The 27,435-nt window shown below is 51.0% G+C and overlaps 1 protein-coding gene and 1 long non-coding RNA gene across 3 annotated transcripts in view; one reads left to right on the forward strand and one right to left on the reverse strand.

Moving 5' to 3' along the window:
* Positions 1 to 324: 324 nt before the first annotated feature.
* Positions 325 to 9,735, reverse strand: LOC103224989 (uncharacterized). Of its 2 annotated transcripts, none has more exons than XR_494358.3 (3): positions 9,207 to 9,735; positions 2,704 to 2,876; positions 325 to 2,015 (listed from the first exon to the last, which is right to left on the reverse strand). It is a non-coding gene; the product is annotated as an uncharacterized lncRNA (long non-coding RNA). The 2 variants fall into 2 exon arrangements; XR_005240347.2 differs by having other exon boundaries at positions 2,704 to 2,891.
* A 127-nt stretch (positions 9,736 to 9,862) lies between these two features.
* SLC2A1 (solute carrier family 2 member 1) overlaps positions 9,863 to 27,435 on the forward strand; it is a 33,150-nt gene continuing 15,577 nt past the window's right edge. The window contains exons 1-2 of the mRNA XM_007979129.3: positions 9,863 to 10,143; positions 25,473 to 25,568. Of these exons, the coding sequence (XP_007977320.1) occupies positions 10,126 to 10,143; positions 25,473 to 25,568 (114 nt within the window). The 5' untranslated portion in view covers positions 9,863 to 10,125. The remainder of the gene's footprint in view (positions 10,144 to 25,472; positions 25,569 to 27,435) is intronic.

The following is a 27,435-nucleotide window of genomic DNA, read 5'->3' on the forward strand; positions in this document are numbered from 1 at the left end:
GCCCCAAATGTCGGGTTGGGCACTGGCCAGGTTGTAATGTGCAATTCTAAAGCCTCCCCAGCTGTCACAACTATAAATCTAAGTCAGCGTTCCAGCCCGCCAGGAAGATGGTATAACACGTTCTAGAAGCGGCATTGGGTTTTCCAAGTACCTTCATCCCCATTGTCTCCTGTGATCGTCCCAACAGGGTCCACCAGCCCAACTTTAGGGGCATGGAAATGAGGGAGGCAAAGGGGTTAAGCAACCTGCCTGAGGGGTAGGTGAATACAAGAACTGTGACTTAAATTCAAGTCTGAGCCAACCATGCCACTGGGAGAAGGATCGAATAACACTTGATCTTTATTATCGTAGTTTTAAAGATGAGGAAACTTTAAATGAGATACCTAGAGTAGTCAAATTCACAGAGAAAGTAGAACAGGGGTTGCCAGGGATTAGGGGTAACAGGGAATGGGAAATTATTATTTAGTGGGTTCAGAAGATGGATGATGGCAATGGTTGTACAACAGTGTGAATGCACTCAATGACACTGAACTGTAATCTTAAAATAGGTAAAATGGTAAATTTTATGTCATGTAGTTTAATTTTTTTAAGTGAGGAAATTGAGGTCTAATAGCATAAAGGTGTAGAGCAGATTTTTTTTTTTTCTCCTGGGATGGAGTCTTGCTCTGTCACCCAGGCCAGAGTGCAGTGGCACGATCTCAGCTCACTGCAACCTTTGCCTCCCGGGTTCAAGCAATTCTCCTGACTTAGTCTCCTGAGTAGCTGGGATTACAGGCACCTGCCACCACGCCCAGCTAATTTTTGTATTTTTAGTAGAGACGGGGTTTCACCATGTTGGCCAGGCTGGTCTCCAACTCCTGACCTCGTGATCCACCCGCCGCAGCCTCCCAAAGTGCTGGGATTAAGGGCATGAGTCACCATGCCCAGCCTTAGACTAGATTTTATGCAAAGTCTGGGGACAAACCAGGTTTAATTCTTAGCTCGGCCACTTGCTGACCTGCTCCACCTTGCGAAAATCACTCTGAAACTGTGCTTCAGTTTCCTCCTTTGAGAAATAGGACAAAAAATAGTAAATCTAGAATTCATTATGAGAATTAAATGAGATATTAATAACCCCATACCAATCACTTACCTGGCTCATAGTAAATTAGTAACACATACAACATTATTATGACGAGGTTTCTCAAACCAGAGCAAGAACAGTCTTTCAGATGCTTGAAAAGTCTTGGCACTTATCTGTTGCAACCCCTTTGTTACAAAGCCGAAGAGACTGAGGGACAATGACTTGCCTGAAGTCACCCAGTCAACTTGTAACAGAGCCCAGAGTTGAACCAAACCACTCTTCTCTGAGTCCAGAGATCCCCAGCTCCAGCCAGCTCACAGTGCTTTCCCTTTTTAAAGAACTAAACTGCTGTGGATTTGAGGCATGAATCTCAAGCCTCGATGTGGAAAGCAGGGGCTCCTGTGGCCAACTGATTCTCACTCTCCCTCTTGCAAAGCATGAGTCAGTCCCAGTATAATGTGTGAGTCAGCCAGCTCCCCTGTAATGAATGTGCATATGACTGCCAGGTGGCACACAGGTGGGGGCTGGGTGGGGCAAGTGGGCACAGCTAGACACCGGCTGCTCTGTCCGGGCGTAAGCTGTGTGCTTTCTTTCAGATCCAAATTGCTGCATGGTGGTATCTAGAAGTCAGGAGGCCCAGGTTTTACATCTTCAATTTGCTTCCAAATTCTTCCTTCACTGTGATCTCAAGCAAGTGGCTTAATTTCTTTGTGCCTCAGTTTCCACAATTGTGGATACATGAATAATTCTAGTCTTGCCTGCAGCATAAGGTGTGGGGAGGACCCAAAAGGAAAGACATGTGGGAAGGAGTTTTGCAGAGTTACAAAGTTACATCAAAGCCAGGTACAGTGGTGCTGGCCTGTTGTCCCAGCTACTTGGGAGGCTGAGGCAGGAGTATTGCTTGAGCTCAGGAGTTTGAGGCCAGCCTGGGCAACATAGCCAGACCCTATCTCTAAAAAGAAAAAAAAGAAAGAAAAAGTTATATCGGCATGAAAGGCATTGTCATTCCACTTCTCTGGAGAAATATGATTCTAAGAATAAAACAAAACTACGCCAGGCTATTTGTTTTTCCCATCAGTTCTTGGGCTTCTCAGGGTCCCTCTGGTCTCCTTGCTGTTCCCCCAGCCTCAGGGTGCCAGGTTAATTCCTCAGACTCAATACTTGTGGAGGGCTTACTGTGCACTAGGCCCAGGGCCAAGCCATTGAATCCTCCCCAGAGATCTCCAAGGTCAACATTATTCCGGGTCTTAAAAAAAAAAAAAAGAGGGCCAGGCGCGGTGGCTCACGCCTGTAATCCCAGCACTTTGGGAGGCCGAGGCGGGCAGATCATGAGGTCAGGAGTTCAAGACCAGCCTGACCAACATGATGAAACCCCGTCTTTCCTAAAAATACAAAAATTAGCCTGGCGTGGTGGCATGCACCTGTAATCCCAGCTACTCAGGAAGCTGAGGCAGGAGAATCGCTTGAACCCGGGAGACAGAGGTTTCAGTGAGCCGAGATTGTGCCACTGCACTCCAGCCTGGGCAAAAAGAGTGAGACTCCATCTCAAAAAACAAAAACAAAAACAAAAAAACCACAGATTATTCTGGGCCTTATTTTACAGAGAGAAAACTGAGGCTCACTGGTAATAAGCAACTCACCAATTGCAAAGTGGAGCTTGGCCATGAAGCCAGACGTCTGGACTGTTCCAGAGTTCTGCCCACCCCACGGGGAAGAAAGCTCCTGGGTGAAGCACCATCAGGTTTCTTCTTCCAACCTCACAGACCTCCAGAAAACAATACGTGGAAATCGAGAGGGGCAGATCCCTGCAACCCTGAAGAAAATCAGGCTTTGAGAATGTAAAAAAATGGAAATAATAATAGTTACCACATTTCAAGTATTTACTGTAGGACAGTCACCTGATACACGTTTCCTTACTTCATATTCACAATAATTCTTAGAGGTGAGTACTGCTATTAGCCCCATCTTACAGTTGGGGAAACTGAGATTCAGGTGCGATAACATGCTCAAAGACATATAGCTAGCAGGTCTGTTTCCAGAACCTGTGGTCCGTCCACCACATACCACTGTCAGCCTCCTCCTTCATTCATTCTTTGATTCATTCATTTATTAAACATTTATAGCTTCTTTCTTGTGCCAAATAACTTGCTGGACAGAGGGAAGACAGGAATACCTGAGCCCCAGACCTAGAGGAGGTCATTATCTCAGAGGCAGATAAGGCTTAAATAATTGTAATCTAAGCGATAAGAGCCAGGCAAAGCAAATTGCTTGTACTGGTGCTGGATCAGAGCAGGCAGTGGCAGTTGGAGTTTCTGTTGCTTTTGTTGCTTTCTTTAAAGACAGATAATCTGGCAGCATTTGATTTAACACGTTTCTCTAGAGTCAAGTCATCCATTTATTATTTTTTAATTTTTAATTTTTTTTTTTTTTGAGACGGAGTCTCGCTCTATTGCCCAGGCTGGAGTGCAGTGGCACGATCTCAACTCACTGCAACCTCTGTCTCCTGGGTTCAAGCGATTCTCCTGCCTCAGCATCCTGAGTAACTGGATATTACAGGCGCCTGCCACCATGCCAGGCTAATTTTTGTATTTTTAGGAAAGACGGGGTTTCATCATGTTGGTCAGGCTGGTCTTGAACTCCTGACCTCATGATCTGCCCGCCTCGGCCTCCCAAAGTGCTGGGATTACAGGCGTGAGCCACTGAACCCGGCCTACTTATTTATTTTTAGAGATGGGGGGGATCTCACCTTGTTGCCCAGGCCAGACTTGAACTTTTGAGCTCAAGCAATCCTCCTGCCTCAGCCTCTTGAGTAGCTGGGACTACAGGCATGCACCACCACACCTGGCTCCATTTATTTTTTCAATCCAGGTGCTGGCACTCACATTTACTACCTGTGTGATTTTGGGCAAATTACTTCCCTGAGCCTCGGTTTTCTCCTTTAGAAAACAGAGAGAAAAAGGCCAGGTGCAGTGGCTCACGCCTGTAATCCCAGCACTTTGGGAGGCCAAGGTGGGCAGATCATGAGGTCAGGAGTTCGAGACCAGCCTAACCAACATGATGAAACCCCATCTCTACTAAAAATACAAAATTTAGCTGGGCGTGGTGGTGCGCACCTGTAATCCCAGCTACTCGGGAGGCTGAGGCAGAAGAATCTGTTGAACCTGGGAGTCGGAGGTTACAGTAGGCTGAGATCGTGCCACTGACTCCAGCCTGATGACAGTGAGACTCCATCTCAAAAAAAAAAAAAGAAAAAGAAAATAGAAAAATACTCATTTCATGGAGTTGCTGTTGGAATTAAATTAACTGAAATATTGTATTCCTTCATTCAACAAAAATGTATGAGACCCAGTGTGAGCCAGGTGCTGTTTTTGGTGCTGGGGACACTGGAAGAAGCAGATGGAGACACTCCCTTGGAATCATGGAAATATTTTAAGTTAGAAAAAATTAATTGAAGCAAAATATGCATACAGAAGAGTACGAAAATCAGAAATGTACACAGCTCAATGCACTTTCACAAACTAAACATACCCGCAACCAGCACCCTGATGAGGAAACAACATTACTAACACAGTCAGAAACAGGGTGTGACAAGAAAGGCACTCATCTCCCCTATAAAATTTAAGCAGGGGTGGAGGGGGACGGCAGACTCTGTCATCAGGATAAATCATATTTTTAATGCAGTATTTTTGAAAAACCAGAATTAATGCAAAAAATCCATGATGACAAAATATCAAAATTTTAAATAAAAACAGGATTAGTAACATGCTGTGCTGAGTCATATTAAGGCTCGAGGCGAAATAAAAAAAATCAGTACTGCTGATCTGGTCTCCACCTGCCTCACCCTGATTACCAGCACCCGCCCCCAGAGTCACGACCCTCCCTTCCAAGGGTAAGTGCTGTTACCCCAGAGATAAGTTTTGCCTGTTTTTAAACTTTATACATATGAAATCACACTTTTGCACAGCTGCTGTCACTCAATATGATGTCTATGAGATTCAGCCATTATTGCGTGCCATGGAAAGATGTCTGAAGAAAGCAGTGATGTGGTCAGCTGTGCATTTTAAAGAGACCAGTGTAGTGGCAGGGAGAAGGATGAATGAACAGTGGTCCTAGCCTGTGCTGTAGGAGGGACTGTCTGCATGGAGAAGGCAGGCAGAGTCCACGGGATTGACTGGATATGGGGAATGAGGGAGACAGAGAGGGGTCAGGAAAGATACCAGATCTCTAGCTAGGGCAATTTGGTGGCTAGAGCAGCCATCTCTAGGGTGGGGACGGGAAGGGATGTGTAAAGATAATGAGTTCAGGTTTGAGCATGGTGAGTGTGAGGGACCTGTGGGACATCCAGAGGGCTGTGCTGGAGGCAGCTGGACAGAAAAGTCTGGTACTCAAGAGAGAAGGGAGGGGAATACATCCCCTCAATTCCCCCAGCATCAGCGAGCAGGTGGTGGCCCTGATAAGACCATTTGCAGAGGGTCAAGAAGGGGCATACAGAAGATAAAGAAGGGATGCCGAAAAGCTTTCTGGGAGCAGGTGGTTCAAGCAGGTATGCAAATCAGAATGAAAATATTAAACACACAAAACTGTCGTGCCTGGCCCATCAGGCCTTCCTGGAACCCAACACTGTGTTTACCTGCAATACAGGAGGATTTGAATTGCAAAACATCCTTCGGATTAGGGGCACTTCTGTCCCAGCCCCTGCTATCCCCCCTTATACCAGTTGCAGCTGACTCAGCAAAACCTTTCCTCCTGGCTGCCAGGGACACTTGCCTTTAAAGGCAACAGAATCTTTTCTCAGCCCGCCTTACTCACTCCTAACTCTGGAGCTGCTAAGACCCGCCCTGCATGGCCCTGCCACCACCACCACCACCACCCCTCCCCCACCCACTTGCGTGCTCTGAGGCACGCACTAGGCTCCAGCATCCGCCTGGCACCTGATACCTCCCTGCTAGCCAGTCCCAGACAGCTCTTTTCCTCCAGACTAGCTGGGGCTGGAACTGCTTAGAGTCGGACCCAGAAGAGGTCGAGTTCCATCCAGGACTAAAGGCAGCCTCCAGGGAACAAAGCTGTCACTGTGGGCGCAGACTAGGGAAGGGGCACCAGGTCATTCAAGCTGAATGCTGGGGCTCTACAGCCTCCTCACACCCCCTTTAGTGCCTCAGGTAGGGTAGGCCTGTGGGGACACTGAGGTTTCCTCAGGTCCTTCCCCTGCTCAATAACTCTCCATGGCTCCCCACTACCCACTGCATAAAGCCCTAACTCCTATAACCTGACATTTGGGAGCCTCTGTGATTCCACCTTCAGTCTCTGTGATTCCTTCAGTCTCTTCTCCTCCCTGAGCCCCCATCCCCCAGCCACAGGGGTTACTTAGCTGCCCCTCCTGCTCCCCTTTCCCCCTGCACCCGAATCTTCTCTGCTCAGATGCTATTTCCTGGGGGCTTCTCTAGGGCTTATTCCCTAGTTGGAGTTAAATTCTGCTTCCAAGGACTCAGCCACCCAAAAAACAAACCAGTCCACCTGAGAATCTAGTCAGTAGCTTCTGATGAATTTGCTTCTGACCAGTAGCCTCCAGGGGTCATAAAACATTCACAGAGAGGAACACAGAGAGGGTAATGGGGGTCTGTGTGTGGGCAGATGGGGTGGAGTGGGTGAAGGAAAAGCTTTTCTTCTGGCCACTCTGCTTGTTCCTCAAGTACCACCCTACCATGGGATGGGGGTTTGACCGAATTTCTCAAGTCAAGAACGAGCACAGGTTATGTAGCTAAGCCTTTATGAACATCCACTTTCCTCCAGGCCTACCCAGGAAGGCTTTATTATATCTATTTTACAGATGTGGGTCTTCAGGCTCAGAGAAGAGAAGCCATGGTTAGCCCATGAATGTCTGCAAGTAAATAGCAGAGCTGGGACTCCAGAGTCCGGATCTGGGGCTCCATCATCAATCTCTAAGAACGGCCCAGCGATTCTAAGGCCCCTAGGTCATCATTCTGGCAGTCTGCTGCCTTTGCACATGCTCTTCCCTCTGCTGAGAATGGCCTACCCTCGATCCATCTGGTGAACTCCTATTCAGCCTTCCAAACTCTGCTTAACATGACCTCCCCCTTCCCAGATACTCTCTCTACTCACTCTCCTTCCCCTGTGGTACAAGTTCTGCTCCTGTACAGATTCTTAACCCTCTATGCTTGACTTGGTACTGTTGCTGCTCATTTCCCCTCTTGCTCTCCCTCCAGCTTGGGGCCTCCATGAGGCTAACAACAGGGTCACATGTCTCTGTCCCTGGGAAAGTGGCCAGCATGGGGCTGGCCCAGAGAAGGACAAGGTGGCTGTTTGGTAAGTGTGACCCATGGGCTGAGTGAGGCAAACCCACAACTGAGAAAAGACATAGACAGTAGACTGGATGTGCTAAGAAACAAGGAGCTGTGGAGAGATTCTGAGCAGGGAAGTAGCAAAACCCAAACGGTACTTAAGGAAAGCCTGGACGTATCAGCAGGACAGACTAGAGTGGAAGGAACATTCGAGACAGGTAGATTAGCTGCTCACTCATTCGTGCATTCCCTCCCTCCTTCAATCATTCACCCACGTGCCTCAGCTGCAGAACTAGTCCTCGAGGTGCTCACAGGCTGAGGGAAGGCAGACAGAAGACAAGTGGCAACCTACAAAACACCAAATGGTAAAGGAGAGAAAGATTTCCACTTGGGAGAACCAGGGAAACTTCCCGGAGGAGGAAGGACCCATGGTGCTTTTTGGTATGCTGAGGTGGCGGGCGGGGGGATTCCCAGGCAGAGGAGACAAGCTGAGCAAGGGTGTGGATGTGAGTTGCTGGTGTGAGGGGCGAGGTTGAGTGTGTAAACTGGTGCCCCGAAGAAGGACCGTGATGGCCAGGCTTGGCCCTTACTCCCTCCATGACAATTTCAGACAGATGAGCAGGAGAGTGCCAGGGTGCAGGACTGGAGGACGAAAGACCAGTGGAGATGTAGGCCCTGCAGACAGCAGGGGAGGGAAAGAGGATGAGGTGGTGTAGACAGCGGAGTCAGCAGGACTTAGTGGGCTCTGTCCAGGGGTGAGGAGAGAGGTGGCCCCAAGCTTTCCAGACTGAGCATAGAGAGACCATAGGAATTGAAGCCTTGGGCAGGGGGGTGCCCAGAATGCACCTGCATTCTGTTTCAGGGCTCCATACTCAACCAAGGTGCCCCTCAGCCAGAACTGGACACATTGCCAGAGAACTCCAGGGGTCATCTGGTCGGCTCAGCCTCCTGGTTTCCAATAGATAGTAAGCCTACCATGACTCCCTCCATCAGGAAAGGGACCCTCAAGATTTTGATCAGACCTTTGGACTGGGTGTCCTTCCCTTCACTGTGTCTCAAGCAAGACACTGGTCTAGAGGAAATAAGGTGAAGTCAGATGATAACAATACCACTACCAGTGCAGTGGCACATGCCTACACTCCCGGCTACTACGGAGGCTAAGGTGGAAGGATCACTTGAGCCCAGGAGTTCGAGACCAGCATTTATTTATTTACTAACAAAATAAATAAATAAACCAACAATACCACCAACCAGTAAATGAGAACTTCCATGCTAAACACTTCATGAGCTTATCTGGAAATTGCACCTCTCATGATAGCAATGAGATCGGTGTGAGAATTCCATTTACTCATAAGAAAACAGCCTCAGCCGGGCTCGGCGGTTTACGCCTGTAATCCCAGCACTTTGGGAGGCCAAAGTGGGTGGATCACGAGGTCAGGAGTTCAAGACCAGCCTGGCCAAAATGGTGAAACCCCGTCTCTACTAAAAATACAAAAAAATTAGCCGGGCGTGATAGCAGGCGCCTGTAATCCCAGCTACTCAGGAGGCTGAGGCAGAGAACTGCTTGAACCCGGGAGGCGGAGGGTGCAGTGAGCCGAGATCGTGCCACTGCACTCCAGCCTGGGCGACAGAGCGAGACTCCATCTGAAAAAAAAAACAAAAACAAAACTGAAAAAAAAAAAAAAAAAACGAAAACAGCCTCATTGGCCAGGAATTCGCCCAGGATCGCGGCCGGGCCAGTATACAGTTGAGCTGGTTTAAACCCAAGGTCTATCATGTCCTTAACGTCAGTCAGTTAGCCTGCCTTTCATATTTTACACACTTATAGGTCACCATAGACTCACCTGAACTGTGAGAAGTAGAGGAAGGCGTCCCACAGGAGGTGATTTTAAAGCCCAGGTTTGAGACGGGTATGCGTTTCTAGGCAGAGCCCGGCCGGTGCAAAAGCAAGGCTTGGCTCACAAACGGGAACGTGGTGGGTGGAGACAGGGAAGGGAAAAGTCAATCACTGGGCAAGACCTCCTGGAGTCTCTCTAACAAATAAATACTACTTTGCAGGCAGTAGACGCTGTTCTAAACACTTTACAAATATTAACTCACTTGGTCTTTCTATAACCCCACGAGGTGGTACTGTTACTATCCCTAGTGCACCGAAGTCACCCAGCGGCCGAGGGAGAACTCCAGTCCAGCTTTACACCCGCTACTCCGCGCATCCCAGCTTGCCTTACAGCCGGGTACCGGCTCCACCATTTTGCTAGAGAAGGCCGCGGAGGCTCAGAGAGGTGCGCACACTTGCCCTGAGTCACACAGCGAACGCGCTTCGCGGTCCCAACGCACAGAGAGGGCCGATCGGCAGCCTGAACGAGGCAGTGGTTGGGGGGCCCCGGCCCCGGCCCCTCCCCTAACCCCCTCCCCGCGGAGCACCACCCAGGACAGGCTGGGCCCCAAGCCCCGCCCCGAGGTCCTGCCCACACACCCCTGACACACCGGCGTCGCCAGCCAATAGCCGGGGTCCTATAAACGCTACGGTCCGCGCGCTCTCCCGCAAGAGGCAAGAGGTAGCACCAGCGAGCGTGCCGGTAGCTAGTCGCGGGTCCCCGAGTGAGCGCGCCAGGGAGCTGGAGACCAAGCGACGGGAGTCGGAGTCAGAGTCGCAGTCGGAGTCCCCAGACCAGAGCACGAGCCTGGGCCGGAGAGCGCCGCTCGCACGCCCGCCGCCACCCGCGTACTCAGCGCAGCCAGAGCCACCAGCTCAGCGCTGCCATGGAGCCCAGTAGCAAGGTGAGTCGCGCGCCCGCGGGCCCTCCCGCCGGGAACAAAGGCGCGGACTCCTGCCCGCCTTCCGCCGGCCAGGGCCTCCCCCGCCGCCCCGCCGCGCTGTGCGCCTGGGGCGGGCCGCGCGCCTCTCCGAGCCTGGCTGGGTGCGGGTCCCCAGCGCAGTGCCCCGCCGGGCCGCGCGCCGCAGTGGGAATGGGCTCCGGATCTAGCGGGCCGGAGGGCGCCGCGTGCGTAGTTGGCGCCGGCACCGAGCACGCGGCTTCTTTCCGGGGGCGCCGCGCCGTCCACGCGGCCCTGCTGGTGCTGGGGACACAGGGCCCGGGCGCTGCACGTCGCACACGACCTCGGCGGCGGTAGCCCAGCGTCGGCCCCTCCCGGTGCGGGGGAGGGGGCCCGAGCGCGGCGCCCATTGGCTGAGCGGGCCGAGCCCCCGGCCCAGCCCCGGCCCCGGCGCGCTGAGGAGGCAGGACCCGCCTCCGCTCTCCGCCGGCTCCCCTAACCCGGTCGCCCCAGTAGGTGGGCGGCCTGGTGCGAGATGTCCCGCCCGCCTACCCTACTCCTCCCGCCCGTCCCCCGCGGTGCCGAGGCCGAGGGGAGGGCACTTCTCTCCAGGCCCGGGCTCTAACGCGGGGGTTGAGATGAACCTCCGGTCTCGGAGGCTCTCCTTTCCGAGGAGTGTAGGCCCCAAAGCTTTGGCCCAGTCTCGCGGAGATGTGTTCCGCGGAGGCAGGTTTACCCTCGGAACCGGGCGGGGAGCGCAGCCGGAGGGACGGGGGATCCGGGAACCGGGAAAGAGCCCCAGGCTGAAGTCGAGCGGGAGGCACGCACACCACGGGGTTGGAGAATGAGGGATGGGGACTCTGGGGACCAACAACTGCCTAGATGGGATTTCTTTTTTCATGTGTAGACGGGCTTGTCCTGCAGGGCATCTTTCTAACTTCCGCAGAGCGATTTCTTTCCAACAAATGTTTGTGGAACCCCTCCTGTGTGTAGGGCGTTCTTTCCACCCTCCCTTCCTCCCCTAGTCTACAATCTTTTCAAGTGCCCTTTTTCTTTTGAAACGCTCCCTCTTTATTATACTTGGATTTTTCCATCTCAGCTGGGAAGGCATCTGGATGGCCCTTGTTTTCTTAGCTGGGACGCGGGGGTAGCACTGAATTCTGAACTGCCCTTCCTACTGGCTGTGGAGGTATCCCTGTGGGACTGAGAGGGGTGACGCTGGGCCGTACCCTAGGCGGGAAAAGGCCTTCCGCCCCACACCTGTTGAATCCATGAGTCCAGACGACTTGCTTCACCCTTCCCGCGCCCTCGCTTAAGGTGAGACCCCGAGGAAGTTCCCGGGGGAAGGCTCCCAGAATCCTACGTGAGCCATAAGGGTGGGATATAACTAAACGGAAGTTCAGCGAGAAGCTCTTTTAGCTAGTGGCAAGGAAGTCCAAATATCTCAGGGCTCTTGCAGGCAACTTCTGGGCCTCAGTTTTTCCATCTGAAAGATAGAGATCACTTTTGTCACTTCCTCTAGGGAAGGAACTATCTATTCAGCATGCTATGCCAGACATGGGCATTTATTTGTTGAGTGAATGAGTGAGTATTCTACGTGGAGACAGGAAAGTGGAGGAGAAAATCAACAGGTTCTTAGCCAAACTACTTTTCAGCGTCACGGACCATATAGCCCTGCTGGTTACTCACCAGCCTGGAACTCAGAGAAGGGAAACAAGTCTGCTAAAGTCACACAGCTAGCAAGTGGTTGAACTGGATTTGAACCCAGGCCCATCAGATTTAATTTCATTTGTGTCTCCACTGTCTCTCTTCACCACAGCATTTCTTGAATTTTAGGCAAAAGGGAGAGAGTTTGCTTACCTTCAAAGGTGGCTCCTTGTGCCAGCTGCTTCTAAATAGTGTAGCAGATGGGTGCTCTTCATGGAGTGCTCTCCCAATTTTCCACCGTCTACCTCGTCAGTAATTAATGTTGGAACACCTCTTTCACAGTGGTATATATGTATTTTTAAATTCATGCACGTGCACTTTGATACTAACAGATTATATGCTTTCACAAAATAGAAATTTCAAAAGACAAATAGATACAAGACGGCAGTTGTGGTCGTTTCCCCTCCAAATCTTGTGTAGATCATTCCATATACATTCTGGAATAAAGCCCTTCGCTTTGGAGACTGCTGAGTTGACCTGCAAGCACAACCTTTTTGTGCACAATGTTAAACTGAGGCCTGGAGAGGTCGCATCGCTTGCCTTTCACACAAGATCTGAAAATCAGGTGTGCCTGGCTCCAAAGCCTTGGTTCTGCTATGTTCCTCTTTGTCTCCTAGGAAATGGGAACTGACTTAACTAACTTCCCCGTGTTCCATTGTGCTCCTCTGTAACTCATAGTAATGAGCTTAACCAAATAGGAAGTAGGGGACAGATGGAATCACCTCGCCTCCAAGCCAGGGGTTCGCCCACAATCCCTCCTGGGCAGCACCAGCACGCAAGGGTGAGCCCTGCCCCAGATGTCTCACCCTACCCTTCGTGAAGAACTTGTAACTAGCCTTGCCTATGCCCATCACTCATCACTTTTCTGGCCAGTCTCTACCTTCCAGAAAAGGAAAAATCAGAAATCCGCGGCATCCTCAGCCCCTCTGTGGTGCAGAGAGCATAGTTTTTTGTTTTTTGTCCTTTTTGAGACGAGGTCTCACTCTGTCACCCAGGCAGGAGTGCAATGACACGATCTCGGCTTACTGTAACCTCTACCTCCCAGGCTCAAGTGATTCTGTCACCTCAACCTCTTGAGTAGCTGGAACCACAGACGCACGTCACCATGCCCAGCAAAATTTTTGTGCTTTTGGTAGACACGGGGTTTCGCCATGTTGCCCAGGCTGGTCTCGAACTCCTGAGCTCAGGTGATCTGCCCGCCTCAGCCTCCCAAAGTGCTGGGATTACAGGCATGAGCTACTGCGCCCGGCTGAGCATAGGTGTTTGCGTATGTGGTTTTGACTCCCAGCTTGCCTCAGTTGCCCAGCTTTCATCATTACAGTGTCTAGGAATTCAGAAAAGAATGTATGTCTCTGTCCCCATAGATGCTCCATAAATATTTCTTGCTTCCTTGGACTCCCGTGATGCATTGCACTTACCTGGGCCGTGGGTGACCTGTACCTGGGCCTTGGCCTTTATCTAAAAGCTGGCATTCTGGCAGTATGAGCTTTTGGGGAGTCAGGATGCTGGCCCGTGGGTATTAAGTCAGGTAAATCATTAAAGCTCCCACTAACCCATTCTTCCTAATAGGGGCTTGTCAGGAAGTGAGTAGGGATGGCACATGGGTGAGAGTGCCAGGCCAGGGAGGGTCCGCTCATGTGAGTGCCCTGCGCTACTTTGGGCTTCTTTGCTTTGCCTTTTTGCCTTAGGCTGCCTGCCTGCCTTTCTGAATTTGGGTCACCCTTGGGATAGTTTGAAAGGGACATTCATGTCCAGTAACTCCTAGGCTCTTCACAACTGCCCTGTGATACAAGTTACAATGACCTCATGGTCCAATAAAAAATGACTTTGCGAAGATCACACACTGAGCCTCCCACCCCAAGACATGCTGCCAGCCTTTCCAGGATGACATTAGAGGGTGGAAGGAACCCAGAGCAGGAGGGGCCTTCCAGCCATGGCCCAGCCCTCCATTTGACAAATGGGGAAACTGAGTCCAGAGAAGGGAAGAGATTTGTCTGAGATAAGGCTATCACAAAAGATTTCAGGCGTTCTACGGAGCTGTGTTTTTGTTTGTTTGTTTGTTTTTGTTTGTTTTTTGTTTTTTTGTTTTTTGAGACTGAGTTTCGCTCTTGTTGCCCAGGCTGGAGTGCAATGGCACGATCTCGGCTCACCACAATCTTCGCCTACCAGGTTCTAGTGATTCTCCTGCCTCAGCCTCCCGAGTGGCTGGGATTACAGGCATGTGCCACCATGCCTGGCTAATTTTTTTGTAATTTTTTTGGTAGAGATGGAGTTTCTCCATGTTGGTCAAACTGGTCTCGAACCAGATCTCAGGTGATCCACCCACCTCGGCCTCCCAAAGTGCTAGGATTATAGGTATGAGCCACCGCGCCTGGCCTAGCTGTGTTTTTCTTAAAAGATGCTTTCTTCTGCACACGCCTGTCTGTGCCATCCTCCACCCACCCCCAAATGAGCAGGAATCCCCAGACACAGGACTTGCCCATGTTCTTTCTGCATGCCATAGGAGCCTGAAAGTTGGATTAGACCTAACTTGACAACTGAAACTCTACTGTAAATGGAAACAAAACACTAGGTGTTACCACTAAACTCTGACCTTGAAGAAGTGGCTTTCCTTGGAGCCTTGGTTTCCTTCTCAATAAACAGAGACTTGGCTACCCCCGGTGGATGTGGTGAGACTGGCCCCAGGCCCTAAATTAGGGCAGTGGCTATTTGAAGTGGAAAGACCCTTTGTATGGCCAGTCTGGGTGTACGAATGATGTAAACAGCCCCAAGATGATCCTTGTCTAGTACCGAGCCATCCAGGGATTCGACCCTATTTGCCCCGGAGCTGGACCAGCCTCAAATCCCCTGTAATCAGCTTGTGACTTCAAGGAGCTCAGCTTTGCCCAGTGCCTCCTGGTCACGGGGTGTCGGCCCAGAGCTCTGCTCCAGTACCAAGGGTACAGGCATCCAGCTCCCCGCTTCCCCAAGACTGGCAGAGCTGAGGAGGCCTGGAACAAAGAGGAAAGTGTGCAGTGTTGGCTTGGGGCCTGAAACCTCACCCCTTCCCCCACCTCACTCCTGGGCATAGAGGTGATAAAGCCACTCACTCAGTCTGGTAACCGACATCCCCATGATGGCGGAGGCTGGGAGGCCTCCTGACCGGACTCACGGACTCAGAGAGGCTGTGCCCAGGCCTGCAGGCCCAGCCCTGGCCACCCAAACAAGCCTCCAATTGTTACCTCCCTTCACAGGAGGGGTGGACTGGAGCCTGAGACTCTGTCTTCCAGCCACCAGGCCTGGCAGTAGCTGATGCATAAACATTAGGGTTTTGCAGTAACTGAGCAGGGCTCCCAGGCCTTCAACCTGGGCAGAAAGAAGCATCATCTCCTCTCTTTGTGACCACACTGACTTGCCTCCCTGGGGCCTGCACACCCTGGAATGGGAGAGAGCTCTTGCCAGGCCTCAGCTGATGGAGCTTTTGGCTACTGAGGCCTCTGCTGGACAGGAAGTCTGCCTGTATCTCCCCCTGCCCTGGCATTTGGGAGTGGGGAGGAAAGGGCTCCATCAGAAACAGCTCTACCATTTGACCTTAGGCCAGCCACACTTCTTGCTGGAGCTTGTGTCCTCAGCTGTACTGGGGATGAGACCTAGCTGTCTGGGTCAGCGGCACTGAGGCTCCAGGGGAGCATGTGGGCTGTGCAGCAGGCTTGGGGAGTGCTGAGCAGCACAGATAGGGTTTCATAGCACAGTGGGAGCGCAGACAGGCCAGCTAGCCATAAGCGCCGCTGCTGGAGGAAGAGATGGACTCTCTCGGGCTGGGGGGCCCAGTTCGAGGAAAGAAACAAGCAACTGCCCTGGGCTCCTTGAGCACCCAGCTATGGCAGTTCTTCTTGAGGACTTCCTTCCCCTAGCTCGGTGCCTTCTTCGGCTCCCTGCGTGTGATAACTTGGGTGTGGCCCTCACAGCTGTGCAGAAGCTATCCCCAGAGGATTCTGGCCCCAGGTAAACAGAGTCGGCTCTGGGCTCGCCTTGCCTCCATCCCACAGCCCTGCGTGCTGTCTGTGGCACAGCCTAGAGTGGCACTGCACTGTGGCCCTGGCCCTCATGCGGCTGGAGCTGATCATGAAGTCCAGTGTCCCAGCGGTCATGGCTGGCATCATCACCATCTACAAGCTGGTGGTGGAAGTCCTTATCTCCAACTCGCTCATTGACTGCATCAGCCTCTATGGGAATCTCCTCCAGCTAAGCGCTAGCCTGAGTGTGGGCCTGAGTGGCCTGGCAGCCAGCTGTGCCATCAGCACTGTGGGGGATGCAGTGCTGCCCAGAAGCCCGGGCTATCTGTGGGCCTGATCCTGACCTCATCTTCACTGTATGGTCTCATTGCCCTCATTCTCTCCACAAAGTAACCTTTGAGCCCACCAGCCACAGAATACAATATAAAGATCACCCCTCCTCGTTCCAGAATGAACAGCCTGACACACATGTCCCTTCAGTAGTTGGTCTTGTGAATGCAGTGTCCTAGTGCAAATGCCCATCATCTGTTGACCCCATCCTTGCCCCTGCCTGCTCCATGCTGTGGACATCTGGGCCCCCTCATCACCCATCCTGGCCCCCCTGACCAGTGAGGATGCCCCCACCCATCTAGGGTTCTCTGTGTCTAAGGATGAATTCCAGTGTCATTTTCCTCTCCACCGTAGGTTTATTTATGGAAGATTGGACCTGTTCATACATCTGTGGGGCAGCCCTCCATCTCCCAGCTATATAAAGTCTCTAACCACAGTGTTGCATTGTGGAGTTACCATGTGGTCTGACACTTCCTTGGATGAATTACGCTCGCTCCCAGCCCTAGACAGTCCAGGGCCTAGCAGGCAGTGTGTGGTGTCTGCCAAGTCCTGGCATCCAAGCTGTGTCCAATAAAGTGCTTGGATGTGACTGGAAAAAAAATTGGATTAAAAAAAATTTCAGAAGTTATAGAGCCAACTACAGAGAAGCATAATAAATGAAAGAATGTCTTCTAGTTTTGACAGTTTGGTGTTTACCCTAAAGACTTCTCTTTGTGCATGTGTAGATACATGCCTATAAATATAACATTTGTGTAGTTGGATCCCACTTTCTACATAGTTCTTTGCAACCCATTCTGTTCACCAACCCAACCCTTAGAGGTAAATACTGGCAGTGTTTCTCTCTGCACATACAACCAAGTGCTACTATACAAGTTCACCAACTCCCTGTTCCTTACACAATATGTACAACCTATTGCTTTTTTTTCCCCCTGAACAATCTACCCTGGTACTCTTCATAACACAGGTGTGTTATGTGAAACACAGATGTGTTTCATTCTTTCCAACAGCTGCATAATATTTCATTCCAGGCATGTCCCACCATGATTAAGAAATAGCACCCCCGTCACTTTCTTCATACCACTCACCACCTGATGTATTACATGTATTTATTTTCTGCCCCAGCCTTCAACTAAACTATCAAGTTCCATAGGCAGGGATTTAGTATAGTTTTATCACTGAATTTCCATTGACTAGAAGAGTGTTGGGAGCATGTATTCGGGCATAATCTTTCCTTGGCAATATCATTTATTCATAGAAAATCCTCTCTTATGGAGAACTAACTGAACCTTAGAGGAAAAGACTTTTTTTTTTTTTTTTTTTTTGAGACGGTGTTTCACTCTTGTTGCCCAAGCTGGAGTGCAATGGTGCCATCTTGGTTCACTGCAGCCTCCGCCTCCTGGGTTCAAGTGATTCTCCTGCCTCAGCCTCCTGAGTAGCTGGGACTACAGGTGCGCACCCCCCATGCCCGGCTAATTTTTCATGTTTTTAGTAGAGACAGGGTTTCACCATGTTGGTCAGGCTGGTCTTGAACTCCTGACCTCAGGTGATCCGCCCACCTCGGCCTCCCAAAGTGCTGGGATTACAGGCGTGAGCCACTGTGCCCAGCCAGGAAAGGACTTTTTTAAGGTCACACAAGTGGAGGAGCTGGGAGTTAAACGTGTCTGCTGAGAGTGACAGTGAACTTTGCATGTGCCCAGTCTTACCAAATTAGTGTTCTCTTACTTGAATTTTTGCCCATCTAACCACCAAATGTGTATCTTCTCAGGGATGTCAGTTTCCCCAGGGTCCAGATCCTGACCCCACGCCCGCACAGGGCCAAGAAGCCAATCGTTTACATTTAACATTCCATTATAGGATGCATACCTTTTCGGTTATTTAGGGAGGATATGGTTTTGCCTGGAAGGCTTTGAGAATGCTGGGCAGCTCAGGGGACTTGGGGCTTAAATCAGAGGCCGATCAACTTTTTTCTAAAGGGCCACATATAGCGTAAATATTGTCAGCTTTGTGGGACATGCAATTCTCAGCCTGCCGCTCATCTTTGCTGTTGCAGTACAAAAGCAGCCGTAGACAAATGAGCGTGGCTGTGGTTCCAGTAAAATTTTATTCATGGTCACTGAAATGTGAATTTAATATAATTCTTACATATCACAAAATATTAGTCGTTGTCTTTTTTTTTCTCTCCAGCCACTTAAAAAACTTAGCTGCCATAGTTTGCCAACTTTGGCTTACAGCAAATGCAGCAAAGTGGCCCAAAGTTTTCTGAGCTTGTGCCCGTGCTGTCTCGGCTCAGAGTGGGCAAGGCTCAGAGAGCTGCTGTTATGGAATTTGACCTACATAGAAAGCACCAGGTAGAAACCTTGTTTCCTTCAGAGACCAGTACCCGGAAACAAGGGGAGGACCTGAGCAGGAAAGGCGCAGAATTTGGCATCAGAGACCCCCAGTTGGAAGCTTCTCTGAAGCCTAGAGCGCCCTGGTTCTGCGCTTTTCCCTCCCTCTCATTTCTCATCTGTGAAAAGGGAGCAATCTCTCCCCAAAAGCTTGTTCATGGTGGTTAAATCAGAATGTATGAGCAGCCCCTGGCAGGGTGCCTCAGCTCGCTGGTGCTGCTGATAAATGCACCAGCTCTCTCCTCTCAGTTGTACTTTCAAGACTGGCGAGTGCCTTCTGCCTCGAGGGCCATCAGGGGTGTCGGGAGGTTCAGTCATGCAAGGGTCTTGACATCACTGGAAGGCTTAAAGGAAGTGGCTTCAGGAGCACTTAATGCTTGAGGTCACCCTAAGGTCAGGCTTCGGGCTGTTAGTCCATCACTCTTCTTTTTTAAAAGACTTGGCAGGATGGAACTGGTCAGAGGGTAAAATGCCAGGCTAGGAAACCAAACAACTCTAGTCCCAACCCTGGCTTTTGTTTGTATGCTAGGCTGGGCACCTGCCCTCTGACCTCAGGCGCCTCCTGTCATGTGCCAGTGTTACAGCAGTCTGCAATTTCTTGAGCTTCGTTCTTTCTTACTGCAGCCCAGGCTGTCTTTTTTTCTTTTTTTGGAGAGTGTCTTGCTCTGTCGCCCAGACTGGAATGCAGTGGTGCGATATCTGCTCACTACAACCTCTGCCTTCCAGGTTAAAGTGATTATATTCTCGTGCCTCAGCCTCCCAAGTAGCTGGGATTATAGGCATGTGCCACTATGCCCCACTAATTTTTGTACTTTTTTTTTTGAGACGGAGTCTTGCTCTGCCACCTAGGCTGGAGTGCAGTGACACGATCTCAGCTCACTGCAAGCTCCGCCTCCTGGGTTCACGCCATTCTCCTGCCTCAGCCTCCTGAATAGCTGGGACTACAGGTATGCGCCACCACGCCGGGCTAATTTTTTTTTTTTTTTTTTTTTTTGTATTTTTAGTAGAAACGGGATTTCACCGTGTTAGCCAGGATGGTCTCCATCTCCTGACCTCGTGATCTGCATGCCTTGGCCTCCCAAAGTGCTGGAAGTGCAGGCGTGAGCCACTGTGCCTGGCCCGTTTTTGTATTTTTAGTAGAGACAGGGTTTTTGCTGTGTTGGCCAGACTGGTCTCGAACTCCTGACCTTAACCAATCCGCCTGCCTCGGCCTACCAGAGTGCTGGGATTACAGGTGTGAGCCACCGCGTCCAGCCTTGAGGTTCTTTCTTTTAATGCCCCAAAATTTGTTTAAATGAGTAAGAAACACAACAAAACAAGTTAAAGGGAGCTGTCATGGATTAGGTAAACCCCTCCCACCTACCTTTGTGCTGTATACTAAGCAATTGGAAAGCCCTGCGTCCCCTGCTTCCCTGCACCTCGGGAACCCACGTGGGATGCTGTAGAAAGAGGACAAGATGGAGCAACGTCTGGATTCTGTTGGCCCTGGGACCCTCCTCTTGCCAGGAATACCCTGCCTCTGAGCGGCAGTAGCCATGTGCCCTCCCTCTGCCAACATAGATTGAGAACCTGCCGCAGGCCAACCCGGGGGCTGGAGCGCTATGCCGACACACTGACATGGGTCAAAAGGCCACGGTTTGGCCGGGCGCGGTGGCTCACGCCTGTAATCCCAGCACTTTGGGAGGCCGAGGTGGGCAGATCACGAGGTCAGGAGATCGAGACCATCCTGGCTAACACAGTGAAACACCGTCTCTACTAAAAATACAAAAAATTAGCCGGGCATGGTGGCAGTCGCCTATAGTCCCAGCTACTTGGTAGGCTAAGGCAGGAGAATGGCATGAACCCGGGAGGCGGAGCTTGCAGTGAGCTGAGATCACACCATTGCACCCCAGCCTGGGCGACAGAGTGAGACTCCATCTCAAAAAAAAAAAAAAAAAAAACCACGGTTTTTGCAAGTTATACAGTGTGGCCAGGGCCATCTGGCATCTGAGTGTTGGGGGAGAGGTCCTGAATCTTAACACCTCATCCACGGCTTCCTGGGAGAGGGAGGTCTCTTGTGGGTCGTGAGACCCCCAGCAGTGGGATAGGGAGGGTGAGGGGTGGGGACATGAGAAATCCTTCTCTGTGCTGGACCCTGAGCCCAGGTGCTGGCCAAGCTGAGAGGTCATGACTCTGTTAGGAGAGTCAGGATTTGAACTCGGTCTGCCTGACTTCAGAGGTCTTTCCTCAACAGCCCTGTGGGTTTGGAGTGGAGGGTTTTGGGGGATGCTGTTTTCACCTCTCAGAGCTCTGATATTCCAGCACTCTCCAGGGGTTTGATAATGGCTAAGGATGAACACTGGTCTGGCACAACAGATACACACAGAGCCAGCTTTGCCTAAAAGCTAAATTGAAAAGTGGCAGGTTTTCTTTGTTTTGCAATTTGTATGTGCTGTTCCCTCCTCTGGCCACTCTGGCTGCAGACACGGTATGACCCAGGTTCCATTCTTTATTTTTCTCACTCTGTTGCCGAGGCTAGAGTAAGGTGGCATGACTCACTGCAACTTCTGCCTCCCAGGCTCAGGTGATCCTCCTACCTCAGCCTCCTGAGTGGCTGGATACAGATGTGTGCCACCATATCCGGCTATTTTGTTGTTGTTGTTGTTGTAATGTTAGTGGAGACCTGGTTTCACCATGTTGCCCAGGCTCGTCATCTTGAACTCCTGAGCTCAAGTGATCCGCCCATGTTGGCCTCCCAAAGTGCTGGGATTGCAGGCGTGAGTCACTGCGTCCTGCCCCTGGTTCTATTCTTAAGGAGTTCCCAAACTGAGTGACAGATGGGTAATAAGCTAGAGACTGTAGAGGACATAGCAAGAGCAAAGGCCTGGAAGAGAATGGAATGTTCTAGAAAGTAGCCTCATCCCCAGGGATTAATAATGAGCTGCTGGGGATCCCAGATTCTGGGCTGTACATTGCTCCCCACTGGTAAAAAAGGCTCCCACAAGAAAATCACAAGCTCTATGGGGCTAGTACCCTTCTCTAAGTCATCACCAACTGTTCATCAGCTTGACACCAGAATAAATACACGTTGAGTGAATGGACTTCATTACCATGTTCCAGTTCCAGCCACTGGCTGGTGGGGGCAGATGGTGCTGAGGTTGCCCAGTCAAGGGTAGCTTGCTCTTCTTCCTTGATCCAGCAAACACTTGTGGAGGGAATTCTGCCAGGCTTCGTAATGGATACTGATAGAAAACTTAACAGCAACGCTTTAAGGAAGGAACTTTCATCTCCATTTTCTAGGTAAGAAACCAAGGCCCAAAGCAGGGCTACCTTGTATCCCACTCCAAGGTGAAAGGAGGCAGCTTGCTACATTTAAACGTGGGTCAGCTTCCAAGCCCAGCAGTGATCAAGCCGGCTATGGTGGGCGCAGCAGGAGGGGAGCATGAATCTGAGATTGGTTGCAGTGTCATCGTGTGCCTACTGAGGAGCAGGGGCCATGTCCCTCCCCCTACACCTAGCACTGAGCCACACTGAGCACCCTGTTTCTTAATCTGACCGATCGGTCCCCATTTCTTCCCCCTGCACATACTGTTCTGTCCACCTGGAATGCAGCCTTGCCACTGCTTTCCCACTTGGCAGACTCTCTGTGTGTCCTTCACGGCCCGGCTCCAATGTCACCTCCTGGGAGCTCATCTTTTTTTGTACCCAGGCAAAACTGGAAATCTTTCCCTCCAGGGTTCTCACAGTGCCTCATACCAGCCTCCTGTTGAAGCCAAGACCACACTAGCCACTCATCTTCATCTGCCTCCCCACTGCCCCCACCCCACTGGACTGGAAACCCCTTCCTTGGTTTCAGGACTGGGTCCAGTTTCATCCGGGGCCCCAGCCTCACTTAGCATGACACCTGGAGCATAGGTCACTGGTATTTTAGTGAGTCCTAGTACCGCAGCTGCCTGGGTGGATGTGGATATGATCCAGGGTGTGGGTAGGCAGGTTTTCTAAAGTGGAATTTGACCTCGACCTGCCGATGACAAGGTCCAGCAGAGGGGTATGTCCTTGGACCCCAGCAGCCCCCATTGCCAGAGGCTAAAATCGAGCAGCTGCTCACTGGGTCCCCAGGGATGACTTCAGAGGCTCCAGACCCTGGAACATCAGATGCAGACCCCAGTAAAACAGGGCCTGTGATAATAGCACTTGCCTCACACGGCCAGTGTCATTCACTCATGCTCTGCCAACATAAAATAATACAAATGATCCATGGATCATTTGTATTATTTTCCACTTAATGTTTTTATTTAAATTGCTTTGTTCTAAGTAATATGAAATCATAGGGCTTGTAGAAATTATTTTGAATAGGTGATTCCATTCACACCATTCAGAATTCAAAAAAGTGCCAAAGGCTATAAAATGAAATCTCCCTTTCACCCTGTCCCCAGTCACCCAGGCCCCCCGGGTTAGAATGTCACCTTTCTTGTACATTCTTTTTTTTTTTTTTTTTTTAGACAGAGTCTGCTCTGTCGCCCAGGCTGGAGTGCAGTGCAGTGGCGCCATCTTAGCTCACTTCATCTCCCAGACAAAGTGATTCGTGTCCCTCAGCCTCCCAAGTAGTTGGGACTACAGGCACGCACCACCATGCCTGGCTAATTTTTGTATTTTTAGTAGAGACAGGGTTTTGCCATGTTGGCCAGGCTGGTCTCGAACTCCTGGCCTCAAGCTGGGATTACAGGTGTGAGCCACCGTGCCCAGCCTCTTGTGCATTCTTTTAAATAGATGTGTATATTCTCCTTCTACCCCCAGCCAATTTTTTTTTTAAAAACACAAAAGGAAGCATACAATATACACACTGCTCTGTTTTTGGTTTTGCTTTTGTTTTTTGGGACAGGGTCTCACTCTGTCACCCAAGCTGAAGTGCCATGGGGTGATCACAGCTCACTGCGGCCTCGAACTCCCAGGTTATGTATTCCATTATATAACTATGCCACGCCACGTTTTCTGAAATCATAGATTGATGTCGCTGCATTGCTTGTTTTTAATCTATTCTAACGTGGTCCAGAAAAATACAGTATATACTTTGCATCCCATAAGCCAAATGCAGGTAATTCCGCAGGCAGAAAGCCCAGCACGTGGCGGTCCTAGTAGTCGCTGTTTAGTGAACCCTCCTGGTGATGCTTAGTGCCTTGCCACAGCCTCTGATTTAAACCCAGTGTCCACCCTATGAGTTAGACTTGACCTGGTGTGTCACTGGGATCCCCCAGAAGTTTGTCAGCTGCTCACTACCCACTCAGAACAACAGCTCTGGGCCTGAAGGCTCCCCAGAGACTTGAGAGAGGGAGACTCGGGGCAGTGCCAGGACATACTGGGGGAGGGGCTGTCTTTCCAGTTGGGCAATGCAGAGAACTTAGAGAGAATGGAGTCCCTGTGGTATGAGGGAAGCCCCAGCATGTGGAATACATGTCCAGAGGCAGGCTAAGGGGTCAGACTAATGGGAAGGAAGGACACAACGCGCACACAGAGGGGGCTCTGAGCTGTACGCTCCTCCTGGGCCAAAGTCTTCTTCCTCTTTCGCAGCCTCTGATATGAGAGCCTTGGCTTTTGCAATCGTTGCCCTGACTGACAGCTTCCAGAGAATGAAAAGACCATACTGGGAATATGCCTGATAACAGCTACGCCCAGGGCTATCTGTGATGATCTTGGAAGTAAAGGGTGCTTCTGGGTTCTGTGGAAACCAAGGCCCAGAAACCCACAGGCAGGCCGTGGCCAGCTCCACTCACTTCCAGTGCCCAGTCTGGTGTGGTGTGCGTAGTGAATGCCAGTCATTTCTTTGGTGTGCCTCCTGCAGCCCTGTTCTCCCACAATCGGTTAAAGGCCTGCCTAATGTCACATTTCCTGACTTCCTCATTTTTATAGCTGAAAAGAGTACTTTTCTCCAGCAAGGCGGACATCCCACTGGCCTCTCAGTCACCTGTGGCTAAGCAGGGCTCTTCACCTGCTGGCCTCTGCCCTTCCTGCTGCCTCATGTCCTCGGCTTCCAGTGGATAGAAGCAAACTGCCCTTTTTCTCTCCTAGCCCTTTGCCCACTGGAAACACCTTGGCCCAACACTCTTACTCACCTTGTGCACTTTTCCAAAGTGCATTCCTGCCTAGCATGTCATCTATGTCCAAATAACCTTGGGAGCCTTATGGTTTGGGGATTGTTGCCATCAGGAGCACTGGGTAGGGAGTTCGGAGCCCTGAGCTCTCTGCCACAGACTCCTGAGTGATCTGGAACTTGCCTCACCCTCTCAGGGCTCAGTTTCCTGCCCTGTGAACAGCAGGAAGGTCAGGGCAAGGTGGGATCACATCTCCAATGTGACAAACGAAGCTGTTGCCATTTTGCTGACCATCCAATGGAAGACAGGGGAGAAGTGGAGGACAGGGGAGAAGTGGTGCAAGGGGGACTTAGCTGGAATTCACAGAGCAAACAGGCCGATGGGCTGGAATCAGAAGCCAGCGCCTTCAGCTCCAAATCCAGGTTGTTTCTCCTATATCTGTGCTACTCCTACCAAGTAATTTGGGCCCCTTACATAGGAGGGTTGGTTCCTGGGCCTCCCAGTTAGAGAGTCTAGAACCACCAGACCCCAGGCATGGCTTCACCAGGGAAATGAGACCCCCACGAATCCGAAGCCTCTGCCTCTCTGAGACCTGGCTACAGAGAGAGAAGACCATACTTCCCCTCTCTCCCCAGGAAATGGTCGGCCAGCCCAGTGTCTTAAAGTCAGCTAGGCTGGTTTGGGCACCTGAGGTCGGGAATAGGCCAAGTTTCCTGGGAGAAAGACTGGTGTGGTGCCAGGAGTCAGGCAAGATACCTGAACACAGGAACCTGCCAGTCCAGGCCCTGCCCTGTAGTAACCTGGGCCCAGACACGCCTATAACAGTGTGGTTTGTTTCTCTGCAGAAGTTGACGGGTCGCCTCATGCTGGCCGTGGGAGGAGCAGTGCTTGGCTCCCTGCAGTTTGGCTACAACACTGGAGTCATCAATGCCCCCCAGAAGGTGAGTACTATGCCATCGTTGGCTTATGGACACGAGCCTGCTCTGTTGCACATCACACATGCCCACGGTCTCACACCACCACCTGAATTAGAGTCATTTACATCAACGCACTGTCTGCCTCTCCAGCCAATTTTCTGGCCCTGACAATGTCAGAGACTCGTCTCTTGCTTTGGAATCTTAGGGCGGCAGAATTCTAGAGTCTCAGGTCCCACAGAATCCTGGGGTCTTTTATAGGGCCTCTTGACCAACCCTCCACCCAACTCAGTCGTATAATAATATGTTGGATGATATAATAAACTCAGAGCAAAGCTCAATACAATAATGCTGCATTTCCATGGCATTCTGGGGCTGCAGAGGGTTTCATGGGCTTGTCTCACTTGATGCTCACTGCAGCACTGTAGGCGACAGGCACCACTCCCAGCCTGCAGGTGTGGGAAATGGCCAGGGAGAGGAAACCTGCCCAATATCACCCAGCTAGTCAGAGACAGCTGGTATCCAACACCTGCCTGCCAGGTGGTCCTTGAGCCTGCACTCATACCCATCCACAGGCAGTGCACTTCCTTTTAAGGCATCCAATTGCAGGTTGAAACTGCGTCCTCTCCCTGAAGGCCCTGTGCCAGTCAAAGCAGAAATGGCGTCTTGCCCTAGGGAGCCGCAGGGGGTGAAGGCCTGTGCTGGCTTCCTCCTCCCTACCGTGCATCCTGGGTCTGTCCTCACTTGTTTACTTGAATGTCAGGATGGGAAGGGACCTAGATCATCTCCTCCAGCCCAGCCTACTTGCATTGAGGAGGAGAGAAGAAAAGGGGGTAGGGGGTAGGGACAGGAAAGGAAACTAACTGAGCCCTTCCTCTGTACCAGGCATTTTGCTTGTGTTTATGAGATTGGGTGGTGATTTCCATTTTATAGACCCAGAAACTGAGGTCCAGGCAGATGAAATGACCAACAGGCCCAAGGTCACAAAGCTACTGAATGTTGGAGTCAGAAGCCAAGCTCTTTATTTCCATGGCCGCAGGCGGTCCTCCTAACCAGCCGCCTTGCCAGTTTAAAAATCTGTACCTTCTCAGAGAGGACCAAATGAGTGGGCAGTCCTCACGTCAGGACCACATTTCTTGTCTAGACAGATGCAGCTAGAAAGTGAGTGTGGTGACTCCCAAAGATCAGGGGCCTGTTTGGGGGAACCAGGTAGTGTCTGGAGTTAGCTGGGCTCTTTTCCAAATAGGCACTATGGGCTATGGGCCATGCCCGATGCCAAGGAGCAAGTCACCAGGAAGGCTTGGCCTGCTGAGTCATGCTCAGCTGCCGCGGAGGTGACAGGACTTTTCCAAGTTTGCCGGGCATGGCGACCGTGGGCCCATGTTTGGACCAGCCCCAAGCCCTGCATTTGCTAAGTGCTCTTGACAGCTCTTGCCGAAGTGTGTGCTTCAGAACTGGCTCCCTTTGGGAATCCTTACAAATGGAAAGTCTGTAAGACAGGCTGGGAGGAAACAGAGGGAGGCTGAGCTCTCCACTTCGCTGTACACTAGGGTTTCCAGGACACCCCCAGATTCTGATTTAATTGGTCTGGGATGCTGTTTGGGCATTCAATTAAAAGTTTCCCCACCAATTCAACTGTGCAGCCAAGGTTGACAGTACTGGACTGAGTGATGTCTTGACTGTGATCTCATAGTGAGTTAATGACAGAACTAGGACTCTAAGGTCAGGACAGAGAAGGTGTTTTCCAGAAACAGAACAGGGTTGGGGTGAGCAGGGGGCCTGCAAAGTAAAATGCCCAGAAGAGAGAAAGCCTGGCATGAGTAAAGCATGAGTAGTTTAGTGTGTCACTAGAGTGAACAGGAGGAGGGGGAAGGTTGGGGAGGTCAACAAGGTA

Source organism: Chlorocebus sabaeus, chromosome 20 (genome assembly GCF_047675955.1).
Source record: "Chlorocebus sabaeus isolate Y175 chromosome 20, mChlSab1.0.hap1, whole genome shotgun sequence".
Classification (NCBI taxonomy): Eukaryota; Metazoa; Chordata; class Mammalia; order Primates; family Cercopithecidae; genus Chlorocebus; species Chlorocebus sabaeus.